We start from the raw sequence: 22,735 nt of genomic DNA, 5'->3' as shown, positions 1-22,735 counted from the left end.
GTCTGAGTTGGAGACAAGGGCCAAACATCAAGAGCATGGGCTTGTGCTGGTACTACATTGGGGATTATTCCCTGCAGTGTAAAGTTCAGGATAGCAAGATCTAAACACCGCTTAGGCTCTACATGGCTTTTTACAGGTTCACAGAGACATCATCTATTGTGCAGTGAATTGTCTCTCCCCAAGCTTCCCAGGTGGCACTAGGGGTATAGGACCCCCCTGCCAATGCAGGAGACACAAGACACCTGGTTTCAGTCCCTGGGTCCGGAAGATCCCCTGGAGGAGGGCATGGCAACCCACTACAGTATTTTCACCCGGAGAATCCCATGGACAGAGAAGAGAGCTACAGTTCAAAGGGTTGCAAAGAGTTGAAAAGGACTGAAGTGACTTAGCATGCACACATGCAAAATTCATTTGTTAAAGTCCTATCTTCTAGAACCTCAGAATGTGACCTTGTTTGGAAACAGTGTTGTTGAAGATGGATTCTAGTTAAGATGAGGTCATACTGGATAGAGTGGCCCCTGATCCGATATGACTGGTGTCTTTATTTTTTTTAAAAAAAGGAAAGGAGTGGAGTTTGGACCCAGCCACACACACAGGGAGAACATCATGTGAAGACGAAGGCAGAGATCAGTGTGATGCAGTGTCCATAAGCCAAAGGACACCACAGATGGCCAGCAAACCACCAGAGGCTGTGTTACAGGGAAGAGCCAATTGCAGCTCCACTTGGATCTGTTTCTTTAACCTTTGCTTCCTGCTGCTTTTGTTCACTGAAACGACACTGCCCATACAAAGTGGCGTGCCTCAGAAACCCCTGCCCCTCTACCTGACTATTAAACCAAAATGCCCTTGTTCAGGCCCCTGTCCACCTGTGGGTGGCAGGATGAAAGAAATAAACACATCCCTGCCTGAGGATTGCCATTCTAGGAGATATTTGCAATATTAATGGCCTCTTTACTTTGTTTTCTCACCTCCCCCCATCTCTGTTCTAGAAAAGAACCTGGCATCCAGACCCCAGTAAGATGGTTATTTTGAGACATTAGTCTGCCACCTTCTCAGTCAACTGATTTTCTGAATAAAGTCATATTCCTTGCCTCAATATCACATCTCTTGGATTTATTTGGCTGTTGTGCGGTGAGCAGAGTGAGCTTGGATTCAGTAACAGCTGGGGAAGAGGTCTGGAACAGACTGGTCCTCAGAAGAAGCCAACCCTGTCCACATCTTGATCTCAGACGCCCAGCCTCCAGAGCTTTGAGAGAAACCATGCCTGTTGTTTAAGTATCCAGTCTGAGGTTACACAGACCCAGGACACTCACACACCTTCCAGGGCTGCTCACAGGGGGAGGGCAGAGGGGACTGGAGAGCAGAGAGGACAGGTAAGCAGATTCGACACACACTGGCAAGGCCATCTCTGTCATCTACTATAAATACGGACACGTTCCAAACAATGCTCCCCTCTCGTCTCAGCTTTACAACAGGAATATAACAGCATCCACTCATGAGAAAGCTGCGCAGGTTAATCTGGTTAGTATTTGAGAACCACTTAAATGAGTGTCGGACACGACTGAGCGACTGAACTGAACTGAACTGAACGAGTGTATTTAAAGAGGAGGTACATTGTTTTGTATGTGTACATATAGCTGATTCACTTAACTGTACAGCAGAAACTAACACAACATTTTAAATCAGTATACACTGATAAAAATTAAAAAAAATAATAAAGTGAAACACTGATCTGGAAAAAAATAGTCTTAATAAGTGATATGTAGTGCTGGTTTTTATTTTTATTATTGTTATTATTAATCTTGCTATGGCTGTAACTTTGTTCCAAACTTTGGAAGATCTTAAGTGAAGATGTTTTCATAGCGGGAAGAGTTATGGATCATGGGAGAACTCATCCTGGCTTCGGGATCCCTCGGCACCATCAGCATACGATCTGGAACAGAGTGCAGTCCTTCTCTGGGCCTCATTTCCTTTCACTTTTCTAGAAAGTAGGTGTGAAAGCAAACCTCCAGCCCCCACCTCCGTGCTTTCTGAGCTCAAGCAGGCTCAGAGGGGCCCCATGAAGATGTGTGGCCAGAGTCTGGCATTTGCCAAGGGCCCTATTGATGATGGCATCATCAACACAATGGACATGTACTTGAGCAAACTCCAGGAGATAGTGAAGGACGGGGAAGCCTGGCGTGCTGCCGTCCATGGGGTCACGGGGTTGCAAAGAGTCTGACATGACTTAGTGACTGAACAACAAGGACCCTACAGCAGATTCTCTTTGGATCTAAATTTTAAACTTCTGTCATTTCGTACATTTTTTAACAATGCATAGACCTGGTACTTTCAGACATACTGTGGCTTTGCTGTGTGAAAAAATGATCCCTCCTAATTCCACTAAGATTGGAGGAATCCCTGAGAATATGCACACCCTCCTCAAAAATCAGAAGAATTCCTTTGCTGTTGGCACAGGGGATGGGATCAGACAGGAACAATGGGTGAGAGGTAGAGAAAAGCACTGAATTCAAGAATTTATATCTGAAAACTTAATGCTGTTCTATAAGTAGCTGTCAAGGTTCTCAGTGATTTCCATATGTAAGTAGAAAAGAGAGAAACACTTGAAGAGGGAATTTAAACGTGAAATTACAGGGTCAAGAAGCTGACACAAGTCCTTTGTCTCCATCACCATCCCTTCCTGAGATCAAGGTCACCATACGATTTTCCTGGGCATCGTTGATTAAGAAGCACAGCATATAAAATGTAAAGCATGCAATAATAATTCACTTTGTATGAAGCAAAAAGTCTTCACTTACCCAAGGGAGGCTGAACCACAGTGAGACGGACAGTTACAGACTCACGGACGTCCAGCCCCTTCATCTCAGCCACACAAGTCACAGTGCCGTTCCCCTGCGGCGTCAGAGCAAGGACGCTCTCTACACTTTGAAGGTCCTCAGGCTCCAGGATGGAATAATAGCTCGAATGGCTCACGGGAACCCCTATCTCCCAGGAAAGATCTGGGAGCGGGGTCCAGTTCAGTGCACGGCAAGTTATGTTACAAGGATTATCCTCAATGACTACAAGGCTGCCTCCAGGAATGAGCAACCGCCCCATGACTAAAGGAGAAAAGAGAAATGTTCGAGGGAATGATCATGCCTCTCAGGGCCAGATTTTCCCAAAAATTGTCCTTCAGATCACGTTGCATGAGCACTGTCTTCCCCAGCCCAAACTGACTGTGTCAGTATCCGGAAACCATAAGTCAGGTTTGATCTGTGTATTTAGTTTACACCTGTCACGTTCACAGAAGAAGGGGAGGTGGCTCACCAGAAAATATAGATTCCAGAGAAAATGAATAAATGAAAAATCAGGATCCAGGGACTTGGGAAGCATACTTAATTCAAACACTTGTGTCTCTTTCAACACATAATTTTCTTCTATTAGTTTTGATTGCATTTCCTCTTTCTGTTCTATTCCATTTATCTAGAATCTCTGTTAAATGCATATAGAAACCCTGTGATTCATTCTTCAAGTGGTTATCTATTTATATCTCTGTTTAATTGTATTCTTTCACCAAATTCTTGGAAAATTTTAGGGGTTTGTCTTTCATCTTCACTGATCATTTATTTTGTTGTTAATTATAACAAATCTGTAGTTCTCATCTTTCCATGTTTTTTTCATTTTTTCACTTAAGGGTTTTTTTAATTGTCTTAAAGCAATCTTCTCTGATTGACTGTTATTACCTTTTGAAAATATCCTTATCAAATTTCACAGGTAATAAACAATAAGCATTTTCTTTAAAAAAAAAAAATCAGGATCCAGGGAAATATAAATTACATGGGAAAGATGGGATGAATGCACCCACCACTGAGGGCTACAGGATCACTGCACCGGAGTTGCAAACTTGTCCTGGGCTGCCCTAAGAACCAATGCAAAAAGGAAAAGAACCTTTACATTCTTTTCATTGTAGAGAGAACACATCTCAGAGTTTCATGATGGAAGCAAGTCTCTCCTAGCCTTTCTTTGATCAATTAGATTCATTTTTCTTTATTTTGGGAAAACAGATTTTAAAATATTATTTCCTATGATATTGCCTTAAAATATTTTTCTAGGTACAAATTAGATACAAATCTAATCTAATTATAGAAATAACTACCTTAAATCCTGTATCAGAATATATTAGATCAATTATTTTAAAGTTTTTAGTAAAGACTCCCTTGCATATGCCAGGGCTCGCACTGTAAATAAACCATCTGAAAATAGCACTTGTATGTGCTACTATTACTAAAATAACCCGACGAATGGCCCCAGAAAAGACACAGCCATAGTGAATTACATAGACATTGAAACATTCAAATCAAAATTTCCTAAAACTCCCTCTCACATTTTATCATGGAAAAAACACTGGACTAAGAATCAAAGAATCTGTTCTGGATCCTGGCTTTCCCACAAAATTGTCATCACCTTGGGCAGATCACTGAAATTCTCAGGCTCTCTTTTTACTACCTGGTGAGCTTTAACTTAGATCAGTGGTTCCCAAACATTTTGGTTTTAATACCTTTCATACTTTTAAAAACCACTGAGGATGCCAAAAACCTTTGGTCTAGGTGGGGTCTATCTATATTTCCCATATTTGAAATTAGAATTAAATATTTGCTTATTTTCAAACACATATTTTAAAATAACATTAGTAACCCATTACTTTCCAGATGGCTCAGAAGATAAAGAATCTACCTGCAATGCAGAAGGCCCTGGGCTTGATCACTGGGTCAGGAAGATCCCCTGGAGAAGGGAACGGCTAACCACTCTAGTATTCTTGCCTGGAGAATTCCATGGACAGAGGAGCCTAGTGGACTACAGTCCAAGGGATCACAAAGAGTTGGACACAACTGAGCAACTAACACTTTTGCTGGTTAATACAGATTAACATATTTTTATGAAAAATATATTTTTAACCCAAAATAAATTAGTGAGAAAAATGACTTTGTTTTCTATTTATGCAAATCTCTTTAACATCATGTGGCTGCCTTCAATCTGTTGCCATATATTGTTTTCTTTGGAGTACATAAAGAAAATATGAAAATCTAACTTCACACAGATATATGTTTAGAGTGGTAAGGAGGCTTTTCAGATCATCATGGTTATTCTTTAAAACTACACCAACACTTGACAAGTAGTGTTTTCTTAAAGTTTGGTTACATTGTGGAGGGCTTCCCTGGTGGCTCAGACATTAAAGAATCTGCCTGCAATGCAGGAGAGCTGGGTTCAATCCCTGGGTTGGGAAGATCCCCTGGAGAAGGGAATGGCTACCCACTCTAGTATTCTGACCTGGAGAATTCCATGGACAGAGGAACCTGGCTGGCTACAGTCCATGGGGTTGCAAAAAGTCGTACACAACTGAGTGACTTTCACACACACTGTAAACTGGAACCACACAAATAAACTTTCATTCTGTTACATTAGAATTCATTGCTCTAGCTGGCACTTTGAATGGATCTTTTATCCTTGCATGATTTTGTATCATACATCAGTCACTTGGAAAATACCAGTACACTAAATTATGCAGACCTTCCCAGTGTACAGTGGGAAGCTCCCTGTACACTCATGACGATGCGTGAGAAAGGCAATAACATCTTAATATGACTATGGAAACATGTATTCTCATAAACCACTCTGAAAGATCCTGGGAAGACCCTGGGGAGTTTCCAGACTAGACTGAACGGAATCAGCTCTGAAAGCCCTTCTTACTCTGAAATGTTAGATTTCCCATTATTTCTCTCTTGAATAGTGTCTTAGACTAAGTGAAGCACGTTAGCTGTCTCAAGGATTACAGTAAATATAATGAGAGAGGAATGGATTTGTCCCTCTGCAGGCTGCAGGGGTTTGTGCTTATTCTTTTCATTTCATTCATTGTTTCATGATGGAGATGTTTAAGAAGACAGGAACTGGGGAGAAATACTACTGCTTTAGTGATCTTGTACTCCAGTCTTAGTGGCCCTCAAAACACCTGAGGTCTAGATTTCAGTGTGTGATTAATTGGTGGATTGGGCAGTAAATAGACAAACTCAATCTGAAGCATTTTCTTTTTCGGTACGTAGATGTGATCCTCTTCTTCCCACTCACTGGCTTTCACAAAGGTCATCCAGTAGTGTGAAAAACACTTCTCACAAGGTGATAGGTAGAACATCCACATAGATTTTGGATGACTCAACATGCAGTTATGTGAGCTCTCTTTATTTTTCTTGTGGATACACGGGAAGGGAAAAAAAACAGTCTTCTGAAGTGACCTGAATGAAGTGCCATTCAGACCAATACAACCAGGGTAAATGGATGGAGTTCTGTTTCAATCCGTGGGTTCCTTCCACGCGACCTTAGGGAAGACTGTAACTTCTCTAGATGCTTGTTCTTCCATCTGTGTTAAAAACCAAAGGCTACAGTAACTATCAACATTTTTAAAAAATGCTTGTTTGCAGTATTCAGGCAACTTTATAGATGCATAGCTTCAGGCAAGATGCTATAAAACCACATGGACTTAAGAATCTGATATGCCATAAGCATAGCAACAGTTAAGTCATGCCTTTGACCCTGTTTCCTTGATCCAGAGGTATTTCTCCATTTTGCTTGCTTTCTACAGACCTTCAAAGCACATCTCATATGGCACCTGCTCCCTGGAGCCAACCTAGAATACTTCATGAGTCCCTCATCTCCCTTCACAATTAGAAGCTGACCTTGCCTCCCTCTCATTGCACTGGCCAGCATCTACATTGCACCACTGCTGTTTATGCCCTTGCATTATCCACTTTGTCGTTGTTATTGTTATTGTTCAGTCACTCTGTCGTGTCTGACTCTTTGTGACCCCATGGACTGCAGAACGCCAGGCTTCCCTGTCCTTCACCATCTCCTGGAGCTTGCTCAAACTCATGTCCATTGAGTCAGTGATGCCATCCAACCGTCTCATCCTCTGCCAACCCCCTTCTCCTCCTGCCTTCAATCTTTCCCACCATCAGGGTCTTTTCTAATGAGTCGGCTCTTCGTATCAGGTGGCCAAAATATTGGGGCTTCAGCTTCAGCATCAACTCTTTTTTAAAAATATTTGTTTGGCCGTGTTGGGTCTTAGTTGCTGCACACAGGATCTTTGTTGCTGGATCTTTGTTGCAGCCTCAGGATCTTTCACGCGGCACACAGATTCTGTAGTTGTTGCAGGCAGGCTTAGTTGCTCCATGGCATATGGGATTTTAGTTCCTTAACCAGGGATTGAACCCCAGTCCTCTCCTTCACAAGGTGGATTCTTAACCACTGGACCACCAGGGAGGACCCTATCCACTCTTCTTGAGGACAGGATTGTGGCTTATTGCACTTGCCTTTGAGTCTTCCTTAAATGCCTAATGCAACGGCGTGCTCCTATTGGGAACACAATACATAATAGCAAACGACTACATGGAGATTGTTATGAATCAGGTGCTGTCCTAAAGGCTTTTATATAGACCTACTCTTCTGATCTCACAGCTGCCCTGTGATGAGGAAACTACGGCACAAGGTCACTAAGTAATATGTTCAAGGTCACACAGTTAGCGATAAAGCTGGAATTTGACCTGGTAGCCAGGCTCCCACACCTCTGCTGTTAACCCCCAGGCCTCTCTGGCCCCCAGCTTCATATGCAGTAAATTGAAACAGACAGAGCATGAGAGTCTTCAAACCACCCTCAGTCAGTTTTTCATCTGATCCTCATAGTAAACCTGTGATGTGAGCGGGGGAGCTTTATCCCCACTTTAAAGATAAAGAAATCGAGCCATTTCAGGGGTCGCCAAGGTGGGATGGAAGCAAAACCAGAACTCGTATCTTTGATTCCTTGTCCTATACTCTTTCTTTCATACCACAAATTATTAGAATAACAATTTCATCGTGCAAACTAAGCCAATAATCCAGATAGCCTCACACAATCACTTCTTTAGAGAATATCATTGTACCCTTAATTAAACCACACAAAATCAAAGACACATAAAAATAAAGATAAAACAATTTGGCTAAATTTAAAAATAAGCAAGTTGAAATAGGCAGACCTATATCTCCACCAAACATTATCAAATTTGATTTGTTAGCAGTGCAAATATAGACCAGATCATTGGAAATTTCTCCTAAACTAACAAATAAATACACACAAGAAAATGTTTCAAAGCCACAATGTACTCTGTTAAAAGAGATGCTGCCATAGAAATCAGGAACTCGAAAAGCTCCAATATATCTATAAATATTACATAATTACATTTTCAAGGAATGCAAAATGAGTAAACTTTGATAAAGATATTCTGAATCCTTGTAAAGTATCCTTTTATTTTGTTCACTATGTAGCATAATCTTCAGCACCTCAAAATTACCTTTGATGCCACAACTTCCCTGTAATGAAAATGAATGATAAAAGGAAAAATAAGTTGTCCATTATTATAAATTTTGTTACTGTTTTATTTTCTCTAAAAGACATGGTAAGGTTGAATGAACACACGCCTTTGATTGTAAGAATCACTAAGGGCAGGAAAGAGATTAGGAAAATTCAGCCAGAAAGAGGAAAAAGTTAAAGCATGATTCAAAGCTGATAGATGATGTCCGGCAAAGAAACAAAGCAGGATATGAAAAATTAGGAAAAGGGCAATGATTGCCAACTCTCTCTCTAAGTCAAAGACGAACGACCAGGATATACGTCCAGAAAAGCTGTTCGTACTAAAATTGGTCAGATGGGAAACTGATTTTTAAAAACTGTCTTTCATAGCCTTAATAAGAGAAAATGGAAAATAAAGGAATGGAAAGATGGAAGGGGAGAGGAAGAGAAGCAGGAAGAAAGAAAGTAGAAAGATTGAGGAAGGGAGGAGAGAAATAAACACACAGCAAAACAACAAACACTAGTCAGTTCAGAAAAATTCTAAGCATAATGTCAACCGAAGGCAAGTCCACATGTGGAAGAAGGAAGGCAGGGAAGAAGGGAGAGAGAGAGGGAGGTGGCAAATAAACAGCAAAATATCCATCAGTTCAGAATAATTCCAAGCATAGTACCAACAGAAGACTGAGCCTAGATGTCCCCACATGACATGAACTTCAGAAGGTTCTTTGCAACCTGATGTTTTACCCAGGGGACTCTAAGTGCTCCTCATAAGAGTTGCCTGCATACACACCTTGAACGGAAAGGAAGGCGGCTCCGTCCCGGTCGCTGTTCTGGAGGCTGCATTTGACTTGCCCGGCATCGCTGAGTTGCACGTCATGAATTATCATCTCAGAGATGAAGTTCGCGCCCTCTTGGTAGCTTGCTGAGGTGAAGCGGTCATTGGTGATGATGGACCCATTAGGCGTCATGCTCAGCACCACCGTGCCCCTCAGAGCCCACATGATGAGCTTCCAGCCCTGGGAGATGGTGCAGTTGAAGCGAGCCTCCGAGCCCTTCAGGGCCGTGACGTTCTTGGGACCCTCTATGATTTCGCTGCCAGATCCACAGGCTGAAAGACAACCAGTTTTGCAGGTGGGGAGGGGATGACTCTACAGAGGTCAGCTGTACACTGTGTACTGGTCGGGACCATCCAATGGCTCAGACTCCGTGTCCTGCTGGTCCCAACACCAGGGCTCCCAGTAGATCAGGAGCTGCCAGTGGACAGGAAGCCATGCCCATGCCCTCCTTTCCATACCCCCTTGCCCCCAACTCCACAGTCCATGGAAATCCCAGCAATATTGGGGATGGGGGGGAGCAATGTCCCTCCTCTAAAGGGAACATTCCCTGAAGTATCTGACCCCAGCCTGTCCAGAGAGACACCACTAACCCAGTTCTGTTACTTCAGGTAAGGTCTTCAGCCTCACTACGAAGTGGGAATTTTCCTCCCATTGAAATGGGGAAGACATATGATTTCCACCTCTGAGGAGTTTTCAAGGCTCAAAGAGGGAAGTGCAAGGAAGTGTCTGTTTGCACAGCGAGTGGAGACCCCAGCTTGCCATGATCGTGGTCCACCACACTCCCCCAGCATCCTTAGGACACACCTGTCACTGAGGCAGGTCTCTTCCAAAGATGAGAAGAGACCCATGGCGGGGACACAGAGAGGGAAAATACACAGAAGGATGTTGGAGAGTGGGATCCCTCAATGAGAACACTCGAGGAAGGCATTCACAGCCTCATAGAGTTTCACAGCAGCTAGTGTCAGGTTTAAAGCTCCCGCAGGTGAGCATGTGGTTCCAGAGCATAAGACTATGGACTCTGGAGCAAGTCCCAGCCCCCTGGGCAAGTTCTCACACTTCTCCTTGACCACTCCTCTCACTGTAAACCAGGGCAGGTCACTGGGACTTAAACCCAGAAGGACGCTGCAGGGTCTCCCCAGGTACAGGTCCTCCCCTCCCCCACCCCCTCCTCTTGTTTGTAGTAAAGCTTTAGCCTCCTAGGCCTTGCCCAAGTCCCAAAGAACAGATTTAACCAAAGAAGTGAAAAAACACACACACAAAGGAAAACAGTCAAACAAGACAAAATATTAATAGTTTAGCCATAAAACAAAGTCAAGGACCCTTAGCACCTCCTCCAAGGCTATAGATAATTTGTTGTTGTTATTCGGTCACCAAGTCATGCCTGACTCTTTGCCACCCCATGAACTGCAACACGCCAGGCTTCCCTGTCTTTCACTGTCTTCTAGAGTGTGCTCAAATTCATGTCCATTGAATTGGTGATGCCATCCAACCATCTCATCCTCTGTTGCCCCCTTCTCCTCTTGTCCTTAATCTTTCCCAGCATCAGGGTCTTTTCCAATGAGTAGGCTCTTCACATCAGGTGGCCAGAGTATTGTAACTTCAGCTTCAACAACCGTCCTTCCAATGAATATTCAGGGTTGATTTCCTTTAGGATTGACTGGTTGGATCTCCTTGCAGTCCAAGGGACTCTCAAGAGTCTTCTAGATAATGTTCTGAGCCAAATTCTTGAGTTGTTCTGAGGATTCCAAAACCCGCACCAGGTGAAAGAAATTAGCTGCTTGCTGCCCACAAGCACAGAGACCGCAGACCACTTGGAACCAAAAGGTTGATAATATTGATTCCTGAAATACCACCCTGTTTCTTACCAATCAGAAGAATGTCCATGAGCTGGTCATGTACTCTGCGACCTCCCCGCTTCACACTGCCTTTGAGCCATCAGGGAGTTTGGGTCTTTTGAGCATTAGCTGCCTGTTTGCCTTGTTCAGCACCTGCAATAAATGCTGTATTTCCCCTCACCACAACCTGGTGTCAGCAGCCTGGCTTGGCTATGTGCTGGGCAAGCAGACCCAAGACTGATTTACAGCACCACAGCAATTGGTCTTAAGAACCAAATGACACAATTCATGTAAAGCCCTTAAGATGACACTGAAGCATTCAGGAAGCAGTCACTATTATGTGACTTGCAAGAAAACCAAGAAAATCATAGAGGAAAGTAAAATTATTTCCATCACACTTTTCACAGCATTGTACGTTTCCCTCACCAGATGCATTCTGACACTGGTTTTAACTGAAATGACAACTCCTAACTGGCCTTCCCCAGGGAGGGGACCGAGACCAGTCTAGCTCACAGGAATTCAGGCAGAATCACTCAACACGGAGTGTGCTCCGCTCCTGAAGACCTCAAGAATCTTTTGGTCATTTAGATTGATTTTCTTAGCACCAGGAAAAGCAAAGTGGTGGCCAGAGTTTTCCTAGACTTTCCCATGTATGTAGCAATAATTCAAAGTAGAACTTGCATAGCAACCAAGAGTCTTTGAGATTTCTCATCTCTTACCTCTTGCGTTTGATTTTTTTTCTTTGTCTTTTTGGATGCACTGGGTCTTCACCGCTGCAAGCAGGGACTGCTCTTCACTGCAGTGCATTTGCTTCTCATTGCGGTGGCTTCTCTTGCTACAGAGCACAGACTCTGGGCACACAGGCTTGGTAGTTGTAGCACGTGGACTCAGTAGATACAGCTCTCAGGCTTAGTTGCTCCGAGGCACATGGGATCTTCCTGCACCAGGGATTGAACCCATGTCCCCCTCATTAGGAGGCAGACTCTCAACCACTGGACCACCAAGGAAGCACCCCTCTTATGTTTTAACAGTGAAGAAATCAAGACCAGCAACATCTCGGGACTTGTGAGCACAGAGATGTTGCTGGGACATAAACTCAGTTCTTCCCACTCTGAAGTTTCCCTCTTCCCACTCTTTCCTCTCTGATCTCACTCAGAGTTTATGGCAAACAGACCCCCCTGGCAGCCCACACCCTTGGTTTCTTCCCAGCCGTGCCTGCCACCATCAGTAAAGACTACGTGTCCCTATCACCTTCGGGAACTGTAGGCACCCCCCTTTCCAATCTTACAAGGTCAAGTTGCAAGGAAGGTTCTACAGGAACCTAATTACTGTATGAAAGATTTCTGGGGAGGAACCTCCCTGCCCACCACTCACTGAAGTACCCAGAATGCCCTGCAGGGGATGTGCCCACCGCAGGGCCAGGTCCATTGGAGAAGATGGGAGACAGGGACCCAGATGCCTGTGAGGTAGAGTCAAGGAGGGGGCCCCCAGGCTTCAAAGAGGCAGAAATAAGAGAAGGTCAAAATTAACTAGACTAATCCCAGATGGGGATAAACATGATCACTATTCTTTGTTTTGCCTCTGGGCATGATAAAGTAAGATCCTAAATAACTCAGAGTGGGTCTTCTCCCTTACCCTTCGGCACATTTCTCTGATCCGAGGATCCCTCTGATATGGGATTTAAAAAAAAAAAAGAAAGGAAAAAGTCTGAGGAAGAAAAGTCAGAAATTATTTCCCAGGGAAGCCACAGCTGCTGTGCCAACTTGGGTCTTTCCACGAGTCCTGAATCTCATCTTAGGAAGAAGCACAAAAGAAAAGAAAAGGCCAAATCTACGCTGCAAGGAAAGAAAGACTAGACACATGGTCATACTCCACACTATGGTAACAGCTTCCTTCCCCGTTCAGACTCCGGTCCACGCGAGCAGATCGGACACAGCCTGAGGGGCTGGGTGTGGGAGGGCAGGGGGTGAGACCCAGGCTTGCCGAGCCAGTATCTCAGTCCAGGCCACTCCAACAGGATTAAGCAAAGCTTCTGAAACCCTGGTTCCATCACTGCCCAGCACCAGGAAGGTTATTCACTCCAAGACCCTGCTCACTCCAAAACAGTCTTTAAATTCCCTGCGGACTGCAGGTGGAAATAAGAACGCGTGAGGGTCCAGACCTTACTGTGCAGGGAAGCAAGGGCGAGGAAGGGACCTGGGCCAAACGGAGGCTTCCCATTTGAACTTGGCCTTTAAGCTAAACAGATAGCACCGAATCCTAATCACTAGACTCCTCTGACATCATTGCCAGTGATCTTTGCTACCACCACAAACTGACTCCCCTCCAGCTCTGCCCTGTGACTCAGAAGCTCTATTTTTGGTGACGTGAGGCCCTGAATTCTCACTGCTCCCTCACCTGCATCCTATCAGCTGTGGTGTGTGTAACCTGCCCCACACATGACAAACATGAGAAAATTGTCAACAAACACTCCCCATCTCGATGCAAAACCTCACCTTCCCCTTTGCTCTTTCAGTTTGTAGAGCAAAGGACCAAACCACGGGCAGAGCCATGGGACGAATCATCAGTGTCCCTACCTACCTCGGGGGCTGCAGTGACCAGCTCTGGGGGTCACCCAACACCGAGTCCTCCCCTGCAGGAGTTGACCCACTTGTTAGATGCTTGTCACATCTACAGCCTTCAACTCCAAATCCAGGGCTCCAGCCCTGCCCCCCCCTCCTGCTCTGCAAATCCCGCTCCACCAAGCATCTCCATGTAAATGACTGGCTGCCCCTCAGGATTGAGAAGTTCCCCTTCCACTCATTGTGTCCTAACTGTGGAGTCCTGCCCCAAGGCCACAGAAGTGGAGCCAGAACCAAGGTCACCTCCAAAACTGATTGAACCCCTTTGTGACCATTGCCCCAAACCCCCTTGATCATCACCAGCCAGCTCCCTGACCCCACGTTAGGCAAAAATACCCACCCAGTGCTCAGCTGTAGTGCCCTACTACTCACCTAACACCAACATTCCAGCAGGAATTTTCTTTGTCTTGAGGCTGTAAAAACTGACTGCTAACCCAGAAAAACTGTTGACTCGCCCTCGTCTGTCAGGAGGTCGGCTCACTGTACTCGCGGTGCCCACACTATCTCTGCTCTTGGTTCTTAATAAACTCACTCCCTTCTGAAATGCCCTGTGTCTGGAAACTCTCTTCCAACCCACGCTTGAACTGCCACCCCACTAACATCTGCAAAACTAAAATCACTCACACAGGAACACGTGGGCCAGCTGCCTGGCCCCTTCTAGTCCTCCACGGATAGATCCTGGACATGAGTACTGTTCTTCTACAATGATTTCTTCTCAGCCCCCTAGGGTAGCAGCTGGTGTCTCCCAAGCATTGGGGGGCACAGAGAGTCTGCCCAAACCAAACCCTCTAGTCTTCCACTGACCTCTTCTCCAGCTTCCCTCCTGTACCTGTAGACCCCTAACCTGCTCCCGTCAACGGTTACTTAACATTGGAAATGAATAGAAAAGCAGACAATTAAAAGCAGAAGAAAGGGATTTCCCTGGCAGTCCAGCGGTTAAGACTAGGTCCACCCAATGCAAGGGTCCACCCAATGCAAGGGGCTCAGGTTCGATCCCTGGTCAACTTGACCCCACATGACACAACCAAGACATAGCCAAATAAAAAAAAATAATAATGATAAATTAATAAAGAGAAAAAAAACCAGAATGGAGCAAGGTAAATAAAGTGGAGAGGGTAGAAGGGAAGGGCCCTGGTGAGGCAGATCCAAAGGTGAAAATGGACGTCAAAGCATATCAAGGTGGGGGACTTGCCTATTGTTCCAGTGGTTGAGACTTTGCCCTCCAATGCAGGGAGTGTGGGTTTGATCCCTGGTTGGAGAGCTAAGATCCCACATGAAAGAAAGTGTTAGTTGTTCAGTCGTGTCTGACTCTTTGCAACCCCATGGACTGTAGCCCACCAGGATCCTCTGTCCATAGGATTCTCCAGGCAAGAATACTAGAGCAGGTTGCCATTCCCTTCTCCAGGGGATCTTCCCAGCACGGGGACCGAACCCCCATCTACCGCATTGTAGTAGATTCTTTACCACCTGAGCCTCCAGGGAAGCCCCTAGGGGCCCACATGCCTCCCAGCCAACATCCCAAAACATAAAACAGAGGCAATGTTGTAACAAATTCAATAAAGACTTTAAAAACAGTCCAAATCAAAAAGACTTTCAAAAAAAAGAAAGCCATAAGGAGGGCTGCGCCATCAGAAGGAAACTGAGGCGTGAGGAAGGGGTCCGGAGGTGATCTGAGCTGCCCGCCGCGTCCCGCCGACACAGCAGGAGCTGTCAGCATCACTGTGACCACCGTCACCCGAGACCGCTCTCCTCGTGGCAGCCGGACAGATCTCAACACGCCAATGTGATCAGGGACCCTTCCCCAGCCCCCACCCCAGACTCTGTTTAAAATATTTCCACCCTTTAGAATATAGACCAGATCATCCTTAACATTATCATATCTTAAAACCCTACTCAGTTTCACATCCACTTCATCGTTCCCCAAACTCCACCCTCTGACCACCAGACCATCTTTCATCTATCAAACTTACCAGCTGTTTCCGGCTCCCTTTGCACAGGCAGAGACTGCCTGGAGATCCAGTCTCATTTACACCTCTGCTCCCAGCCAAGTAGTCTCCCCCTCAGGAAGCCTTCCCAGACCACTTTACACAAGGCAAATTATCCAGAACAGGATTTTGAATCAGTGAAGCACTTGTCACGGTGGTGATTTCGTATTGATTTTTCTATCAATTGATGTCTAAGCTCTTGGTTAGCAGGGACTCTGCCCGGTTTTGCTCATCCTGTGCCTGCAACTAAAGGGCACGTAAGAGCCCCAAGTGAATATTCACCAAGTAAAGAAACAGGATGATCGAGTTCTGTATAATCCATCACGCTAGGGGTAAGGTGGAAGGGAGAGGGCTGGCAGGAGCCCTCTGGGTACTCGTGGAGGCTGCCCTTGTTACTCAAAGCTACATCTACAAAAGAAGGAGTCTCTAGCCAAAACTTTCCAAGCCTCCTAGGGGGTCAGAATTTTGCAATGGATCCCCACCCACCATGGGGCTCTAGAATTAACCCATAATCCTCACTGGAAGGACTGATGCTGAAGCTGAAGCTCCAACACTTTGGCCCCCTGATGCGAAGAGCCAACTCATTGGGAAAGACCCTGATGCTGGGAAAGATTGAAGGCAAGAGGAGAAGGGGCTACAGAGGATGAGATGGCTAGATAGCATCACTGATTCAATGGACATGAATAAATTAAACTGTGGGAAACAGTGGAGGACAGAGGAGCTTGGCATGCTGTAGTTCATGGGATCGAAAACAGACACAACTTAGCAACTGAACAACAACTTCTCCCTTCTTGGAATAGCCATACCCAAGCCTCAACCCAAGCCAATCCTGCCTTCAAAAGAGAACTTCAGGGTAAATGGCTCAGAAGAATTGTAGATATGGAGTTTAACAGTTTCCTGCTAAGCCATTGCAAGAGGTTTTTGCCACTGTGACTGAGAAAGTCACGTGAGAGCCATATCCTGGGAATATGGTGGAGCCTGGTTTGCTAACCCCATGAGTCCTTAAGCTCTGCACCCCATGAGTCCCTAAGTTCTGCACAAGCAGAGAAAATGTCTTCTTTCCAGCCTACAGGAAAATGCACGTCAAGCACCTAAAAAAATGCTTAACACCCTGCACAAGACAGAGGCTTCCAAACATCTCTGTCCCCAAATACATGTTAACACCGCAGAGCCAGCTGCCCTTGTCTTAACGCGTACACACACCCGAAACCAAAATTCATGAAACAGTCCTGACTGCACCTCACACCCTCTGACCGTCCCTATACTGTTTTATTTCTGTTTTAGCTGTGTTTTCACTGCTGTCATGGATAGAGTTTAAAACACAACAACAACATTATCTAGCCCTCTGAAACAGAGCTTATAGGTATATATCAAAGTCAAAGCATTAGTCACTCAGTCATGTCTGATTCTTTGCAACCCCATGGACTGTAGCCCCACAGGTGCCTCTCTCCATGGGATTCCCCAGGCAAGAATACTGGATTGGGTAGCCATTCCCTCCTCCAGGGGTCTTCCCAACCCAGGAATAGAACCTGGGTCTCCCGTATTTCAGGCAGATTCTTTACAGCCTGAGCCACCATAGAAGCCCATAGGGGTGTATGGTACAAAGCAAGCAAAATATCTACACAGCCAAAAGTCAGGATAACAGTCACTCTAGGAAGGGGTGGGGGAGAGGCTGAAGGAAGCATTTGTGAAGTGTTCTTGGGCTCCTTGTTGATACACAAAAGTGCTCAGTTTGTAAAATTTCATCAAGCTGTACCTTTACGACTTGCACAATTTTCTGTATTCTTCAATACAGCACCTTAAGATCACTGCAGTAAGAATACCCTGAGGAGTTTAGAACTAGCTAGGAAAACAAGAAGAACACACCAGAAGTGATGGAATCAGCACAAGGCATAGTCAAAAGAAAGCTGGGGTGCAGACTGGTTACTTTAAGCACCCGGGGGTCTGCACTCTCCATCTACTGCAATGCAGAATCTGACCAGGAGACCCTGCTCTGGGACACCTGGAGTCCATTCTGACTGACACCCTGGGAAAGTTCCAGGCTGAGAAGGAGCTGTTGGGAGGACCAGAAGGTCTCACAGACAACAGGCCCCTTACTCTGCCATTAATGGGAACTGGGATGATTGCCCTGAAAACTGCAAGGGCAGGAAGGCTTCAGAGAGGAGGTGATGCCTGAGTCAGGTCTTCCTTGAAGACCAGATAGAATCAGAGGAGGAAAAAGTTCAGGCAGGAGAATGGGATGCTTTAACAAGAGCAGTGACTTTGGGAAGGGACCACAGCAAGACTCCCAAGGCGAGGACCCCGACGTGGAGCTCATATGCACATGAAGGACCCTTCTGCAGTAAGGCTGACATGGCAGGCAATGGACCCCAATGAGTGGTAAAGAATCTGCCTGCAATGACGGGACCAGGTTCAATCCCTGGGTCAGGAAGATGCCCTGGCGGAGGGCATGGCAACCCCTCCAGTATTCTTGCCTGGAGAATTCCATGGACAAAGGAGCCTGGCGGGCTACAGTCCGTGGGGTCACAAAGACGTGGACACAACTGAGCACACACGGGCACAGTCAGGAGGAAATGGAGGGAGGGAGGGGACCCAGTGGAAAGAACTCGACAAAGAATCTTCAGGCAGCCACACTCCCCGGTGGCCTCCTCCAGGTGCCTTCTGCCCACTCCAGGAGGATGCCCCAGAACATCCCACCAAGCCCCATGGTCCCTACCTGCCAGCCCAGCCAGGACCACCAGCACGGCCAGGACGCCTTTCTCGGCAGCTCCCTCCATCTCACATGTTCCTCCTCACCTGAGAAAGCAAAATAGGCAGGTCACAGTCTGTCTCCTTGCAGAGACCCATAGGGACCCTCCATGTGTCCCTGGAGAGATGAATCAGCACTTCTCAGCCTGACCAGCAGCGGCACCAGCCTCACCTGGGGAACTTGTCAGTGGCTTGATTACCTGGTGGTGGTGATTTAGTTATTCAGTCATGTCCGAGACTTTGCTATCCCATGGGCTGTAACCCTCCACGCTCCTCTGTCCATGGGATTCTCCAGGCAAGAATACTGGGATGGGTTGCCATTTCCTTCTCCAGGGAATTTTCCTGGCCCAGGGATCAAACCCACATCTCCTGCCTCGCAGGGGTCTCCTGCATTGCAGGCAGATTCTTTACTGCTGAGCCACCAAGGAACTTCTTAGAAAAGCAGATTCTCAGGCCTACCCTGGACCTACTGGATTAGGTCTAGGGGGTGAGCAGGAAGAATTCCGCCCAATGTTAAGCATGGGACCAATTCTGGTACATACTCAATATCTGAGAATCACTGTATTAAGGATCTAGCTCCCAAGCCCATGCAGAAATCATGGAAACACCTGCTATGCTCTACTATGAATCACAGATTCACTGTCTGAGAGGTCTGAGTGTGGGTTTACTGTTATTCCCTTCCATTACGATGCTTTAATCACTGAGAAAAAAACAATCCTACCCATAAGTTTACATTATAAGAAGAAAAAGAGCAAAATGAAGACCTAGATCATAAGCTCATTAGAAGGTGGTAAGAGGTATGAAGACAAACAGTCGAGAGGAGTGTGTGTGAGGGGGTGTGTGGGATGTGCTGGCTGATGTTTCAAAGGAGAGATTGGAGAAAGGCTCCCAAGATGGTGTCCCATGAGTGGGGAAGGCAGTGAGTTGACAGGCAGGTGGGTAAGTGCAGAAGGGCCTCCCAGGCTGAACAGCAGGTGCAAAGGCCCTGGGGTGGGACTGGGCCTCTGTGTTGATTTGTGGAACCACGGAGAGACTCTGGGGCCTGGGCAGAGAGCGAAGGTGAGTGGAAGGGGAGTGGTCAGTGTAGACCAAGTGAGGCCTTGCTGGCCCCTTGCAGCACAGGGCGATCTTGTCACGCGCATATCTTGGCCCATCCCTTTTTCTGTGATAACCCTCTTGCTCGCTCCCTATCCCCTCATTTTTAGTTTTATTTTTTCCTTCTCCCTGGGCCAGGCCTGTCCAAGACTGTCAACAGCACTGCTTGGAGCTCTGAAGTCATCCAGTGAATGTGTTCTGAGTTGTCTCTAGAAACACTGGCTCCTCAGCCCCAGGAAAGGGGCTCTTTATTTCACCCATCCTTAGCACAGTGACCTGACCTGCCAGGAGTTTTCACTCTGACATCCACACAGATTTCAAACCTCCACTTGGGGGATACAACCCATCCCCCCAAACTGGGGGGCAACGGGTTCCATCAGAGACCCTGCACAGGGTCCTGTGATGAGCTGACCCACCCACCCTGGGTTCCATCCTATCTTCTCTTACAGAACGTAGGAGGCAGGCCCTACAACAACCCACAAGCAGAAATACGAGAACTGAAATAGACACTGGTAAAAACTGCATCACCTCCCGCTGTGAAAGGCACCGCATACAAGCTGCTGAATCAAACAGTGGGGTGGAAAGGATTAAGGACCCCCGGGCCTGTGACCCCCTCTTGACATGGTAGCACGTCACTGGTTGCTCATGAGATCACGAGAAGGAATGTGGGATTTCCACCTCTTTGTTTTCTGATGACTTTGGAAAGTGAATTTCCGCCTGTGTAAGAAACCACATCCGCCCACGTGCAGTTGTGTCATGTAAGGGGTCATGGTACCCGTGCGGCAGGACCGTCCCACCTCAGCCTCTTCCATCATCGAAAACAGACTCAGCAAATCCCTGCAAATATGCTTCGATTCCAAGCTTCCCTGGAGAAGGGCATGGCTACCCACTCCAGCGTTCTTGCCTGGGGAATTCCGTGGACAGAGACGCCTGGCAGGCTACAGTCCCTGGTGGTCACAGAGTCAGACATGACTGAACAGCTAACACTTTCACTTTCACCAAGTTGTTCAGCAGCTGAACACAAACTAAAATCACGGGCTTCCCAGATTGATCCAAGATCCCAAATTACCAAGCACCAAATAAATCATCTACTAATTTTTTCAAGGTTCGATGAACACAAGGAGACAAGTCAGTTGCTCGGCGAGTCACCTAGAACCTAGGCCAGAGCAGAGGATGGAGGAGAAATTGAGCTGCTGAGTTATAAAAGTCACACATTTTACCAAAAGCAATAAATGTGAAGTGTGGACCCAGCATCACTGAAACTGCAGCAAGAGCTTAAGGTCCACCATGAAGTATTTCTAGTCGCTGATGGTCAGAGTCACTCAGGCTGCTAACTAGAACCAGATGACAATTCACTTATTCTCTGTGTGACAGAATGAGTCCATTCCTAAAAGCTCAGCAGGAGCCCCCAGGCTGGGGTTTAGGAACACCCCAAGTGCTACAGGAACCCAGATGTGGATTTGTGAGCAGACCCTATCTGAATGGTGTGTATAGAGAGGAACTGTGATCAGGTTGATTTCAAGTTGTAACTGAGCTCAGACAAGTCCCTTTAATTAAAGGAAATCTCTGCCAGGCAATTTGCAAGTTCATATCTTGGTGGAGTAGTTTGAGATCTCTCTTCTCATTCATTTTATTAAAGAAGACTTGCGTTACATAATTTTAGTTGAAGAACTGCAATGTTAAAAGCCTTAAATCTTATTAAATTGCACCAGGACAGGATTTAAATGCCAACCACTCATTACTGCCCAGACAAGGCAGAATCACTGAGCAGACCCGTCTGCACCCAGCAAGCTCGTCATCTCAGGAAGGAAATTGTTGAATTCGATCATCTGGTTTATTACCCATAACACACACACACACACACACACACACACCTCGTTATGGCTAGGTTCTTGGAAACAGCCTGATATCACAAAATTCAGGGGCTGCAGACACCCTGTCTTCAGGCATCAGCATAAATTCTAAACCCCAAAACAAGGAAGACAGTGAGAATTTCAATTCTCACACAAGGGGCTCTCTGCAAACCTCTATGTGCACATACAAAAGCACCAAGGCACCTCCTCCACCCAGTACCCCAGCTCAGGATGCCCCCACATTCAGAGGGGCATTGACTCTGCCAACCAGATGTGGGGAGTCTTAGAACTTCCAGAGATTTAGAGCAATTTCCCTTCCATCAAACCTCTCATTGGGGAAAGATATGTGTGTGAGCTCAGTCGCTCAATCGTGTCCAAATCTTTGCAACCCCATGGACTGTAGCCCGCCAGGTTCCTCTATCTGTGGTATTCTCCAGGCAAGAATATGGAGTGGATTGCCATTTCCTCCACTAGGGGATCTTCCCAACCCATGGATCAAACCTGAGTCTCCTGCATCTCCTGCATTGCAGAATTCTTTACTGCTGAGCCACTGGGGAAGCCTTGGGAAAGAATAAACATCATTTAAAGTCTGTCCGATGAATAACAAGCATGCCAGGAATTTTCCAGCCGAGTCTCAGCTTTCAACGCATCCCAAGAACAGCTCCCAGTGAAGCTAGAATTGAGAAACTGTCTCAAATTCCTACACTCACAGGGCAGCCCAGTGTTTTCATTTTAACTCTGTGGAACTTGGGAAACAGATATGCCTCAGATTGCTCTTTCCCCCAAGACCAGCGAGCGGGCCTCCAGGAGCTAAGCACCATTTCCCCGGGGGGAAGCCGGAACCTGCGGGGAGTCCACTGGCCACGCACCAGGCCCACGGGGTGTCTCACCTGTGGCAGGTGAATCTGCCCCTCGGGCCTTCAGCGAAGGTTCTGGGTCCCCTCTTCCCTGCCTCCGAGCTCTCCCCACACAAACGCAGGAACCAATCTGTCGGCCACTGGAGAAGCTGTAGGGAAGCTGTTACCAGGAAGTGGATCACGTCACAGGCCGCGCGTGCACACAGAGGTGGCCTCCCGCCTCGGGCCCAGGGCAGCAGACTCTCGGTTAATCATCAGCCAGCCCGAGGGCCGGTCAGACGGACAACGCCCCACCTCAGGGCCACGGCTGCCCTTCCACCTGGCCTCCACCCCCGGTTCCCGCCCACGAGCTTTCTCACATCCAGCAGAGCCAGGCCCGAGCCCTTCTGCCCCAGTGGGAGGACAGCAGCCCCTTCCAGCCCATGGTCGTGGACACAGATATGGACGCGGACACGGCCGGCCGCCAGCCAACTTTGCTCCCTGGGCTCCGGCACAGGCCTGGGGCTGGCAAAGCCGGTTCCTGCTCCCAGCCAGGTTCCTCCACGTCCACAA

The 22,735-nt window shown here is 46.7% G+C and overlaps 1 protein-coding gene across 5 annotated transcripts in view; it reads right to left on the bottom strand.

Moving 5' to 3' along the window:
• Positions 1–22,498, bottom strand: part of IGSF5 (immunoglobulin superfamily member 5) — a 53,702-nt gene extending 31,204 nt beyond the window's left edge. For 2 of the 5 annotated variants that reach the window (XM_043474083.1, XM_043474084.1), the window contains exons 1-4: positions 22,217–22,498; positions 18,347–18,426; positions 9,144–9,461; positions 2,799–3,098 (exon numbers count right to left, since the gene is read on the bottom strand). In XM_043474083.1, coding sequence (XP_043330018.1) covers positions 2,799–3,098; positions 9,144–9,461; positions 18,347–18,407 — 679 coding nt within the window. In that variant the 5' untranslated portion in view covers positions 18,408–18,426; positions 22,217–22,498. The remainder of the gene's footprint in view (positions 1–2,798; positions 3,099–9,143; positions 9,462–18,346; positions 18,427–22,216) is intronic. The other 3 variants (XM_043474085.1, XM_043474086.1, XM_043474087.1) reach the window with 3 other exon arrangements.
• Positions 22,499–22,735: the final 237 nt, after the last annotated feature.

Source organism: Cervus canadensis, chromosome 7 (genome assembly GCF_019320065.1).
Source record: "Cervus canadensis isolate Bull #8, Minnesota chromosome 7, ASM1932006v1, whole genome shotgun sequence".
Taxonomy (NCBI): domain Eukaryota; kingdom Metazoa; phylum Chordata; class Mammalia; order Artiodactyla; family Cervidae; genus Cervus; species Cervus canadensis.
The sequence above is the reverse complement of the archived record's forward strand: the minus strand, read 5'-3'. Positions and strand labels throughout refer to the sequence as shown.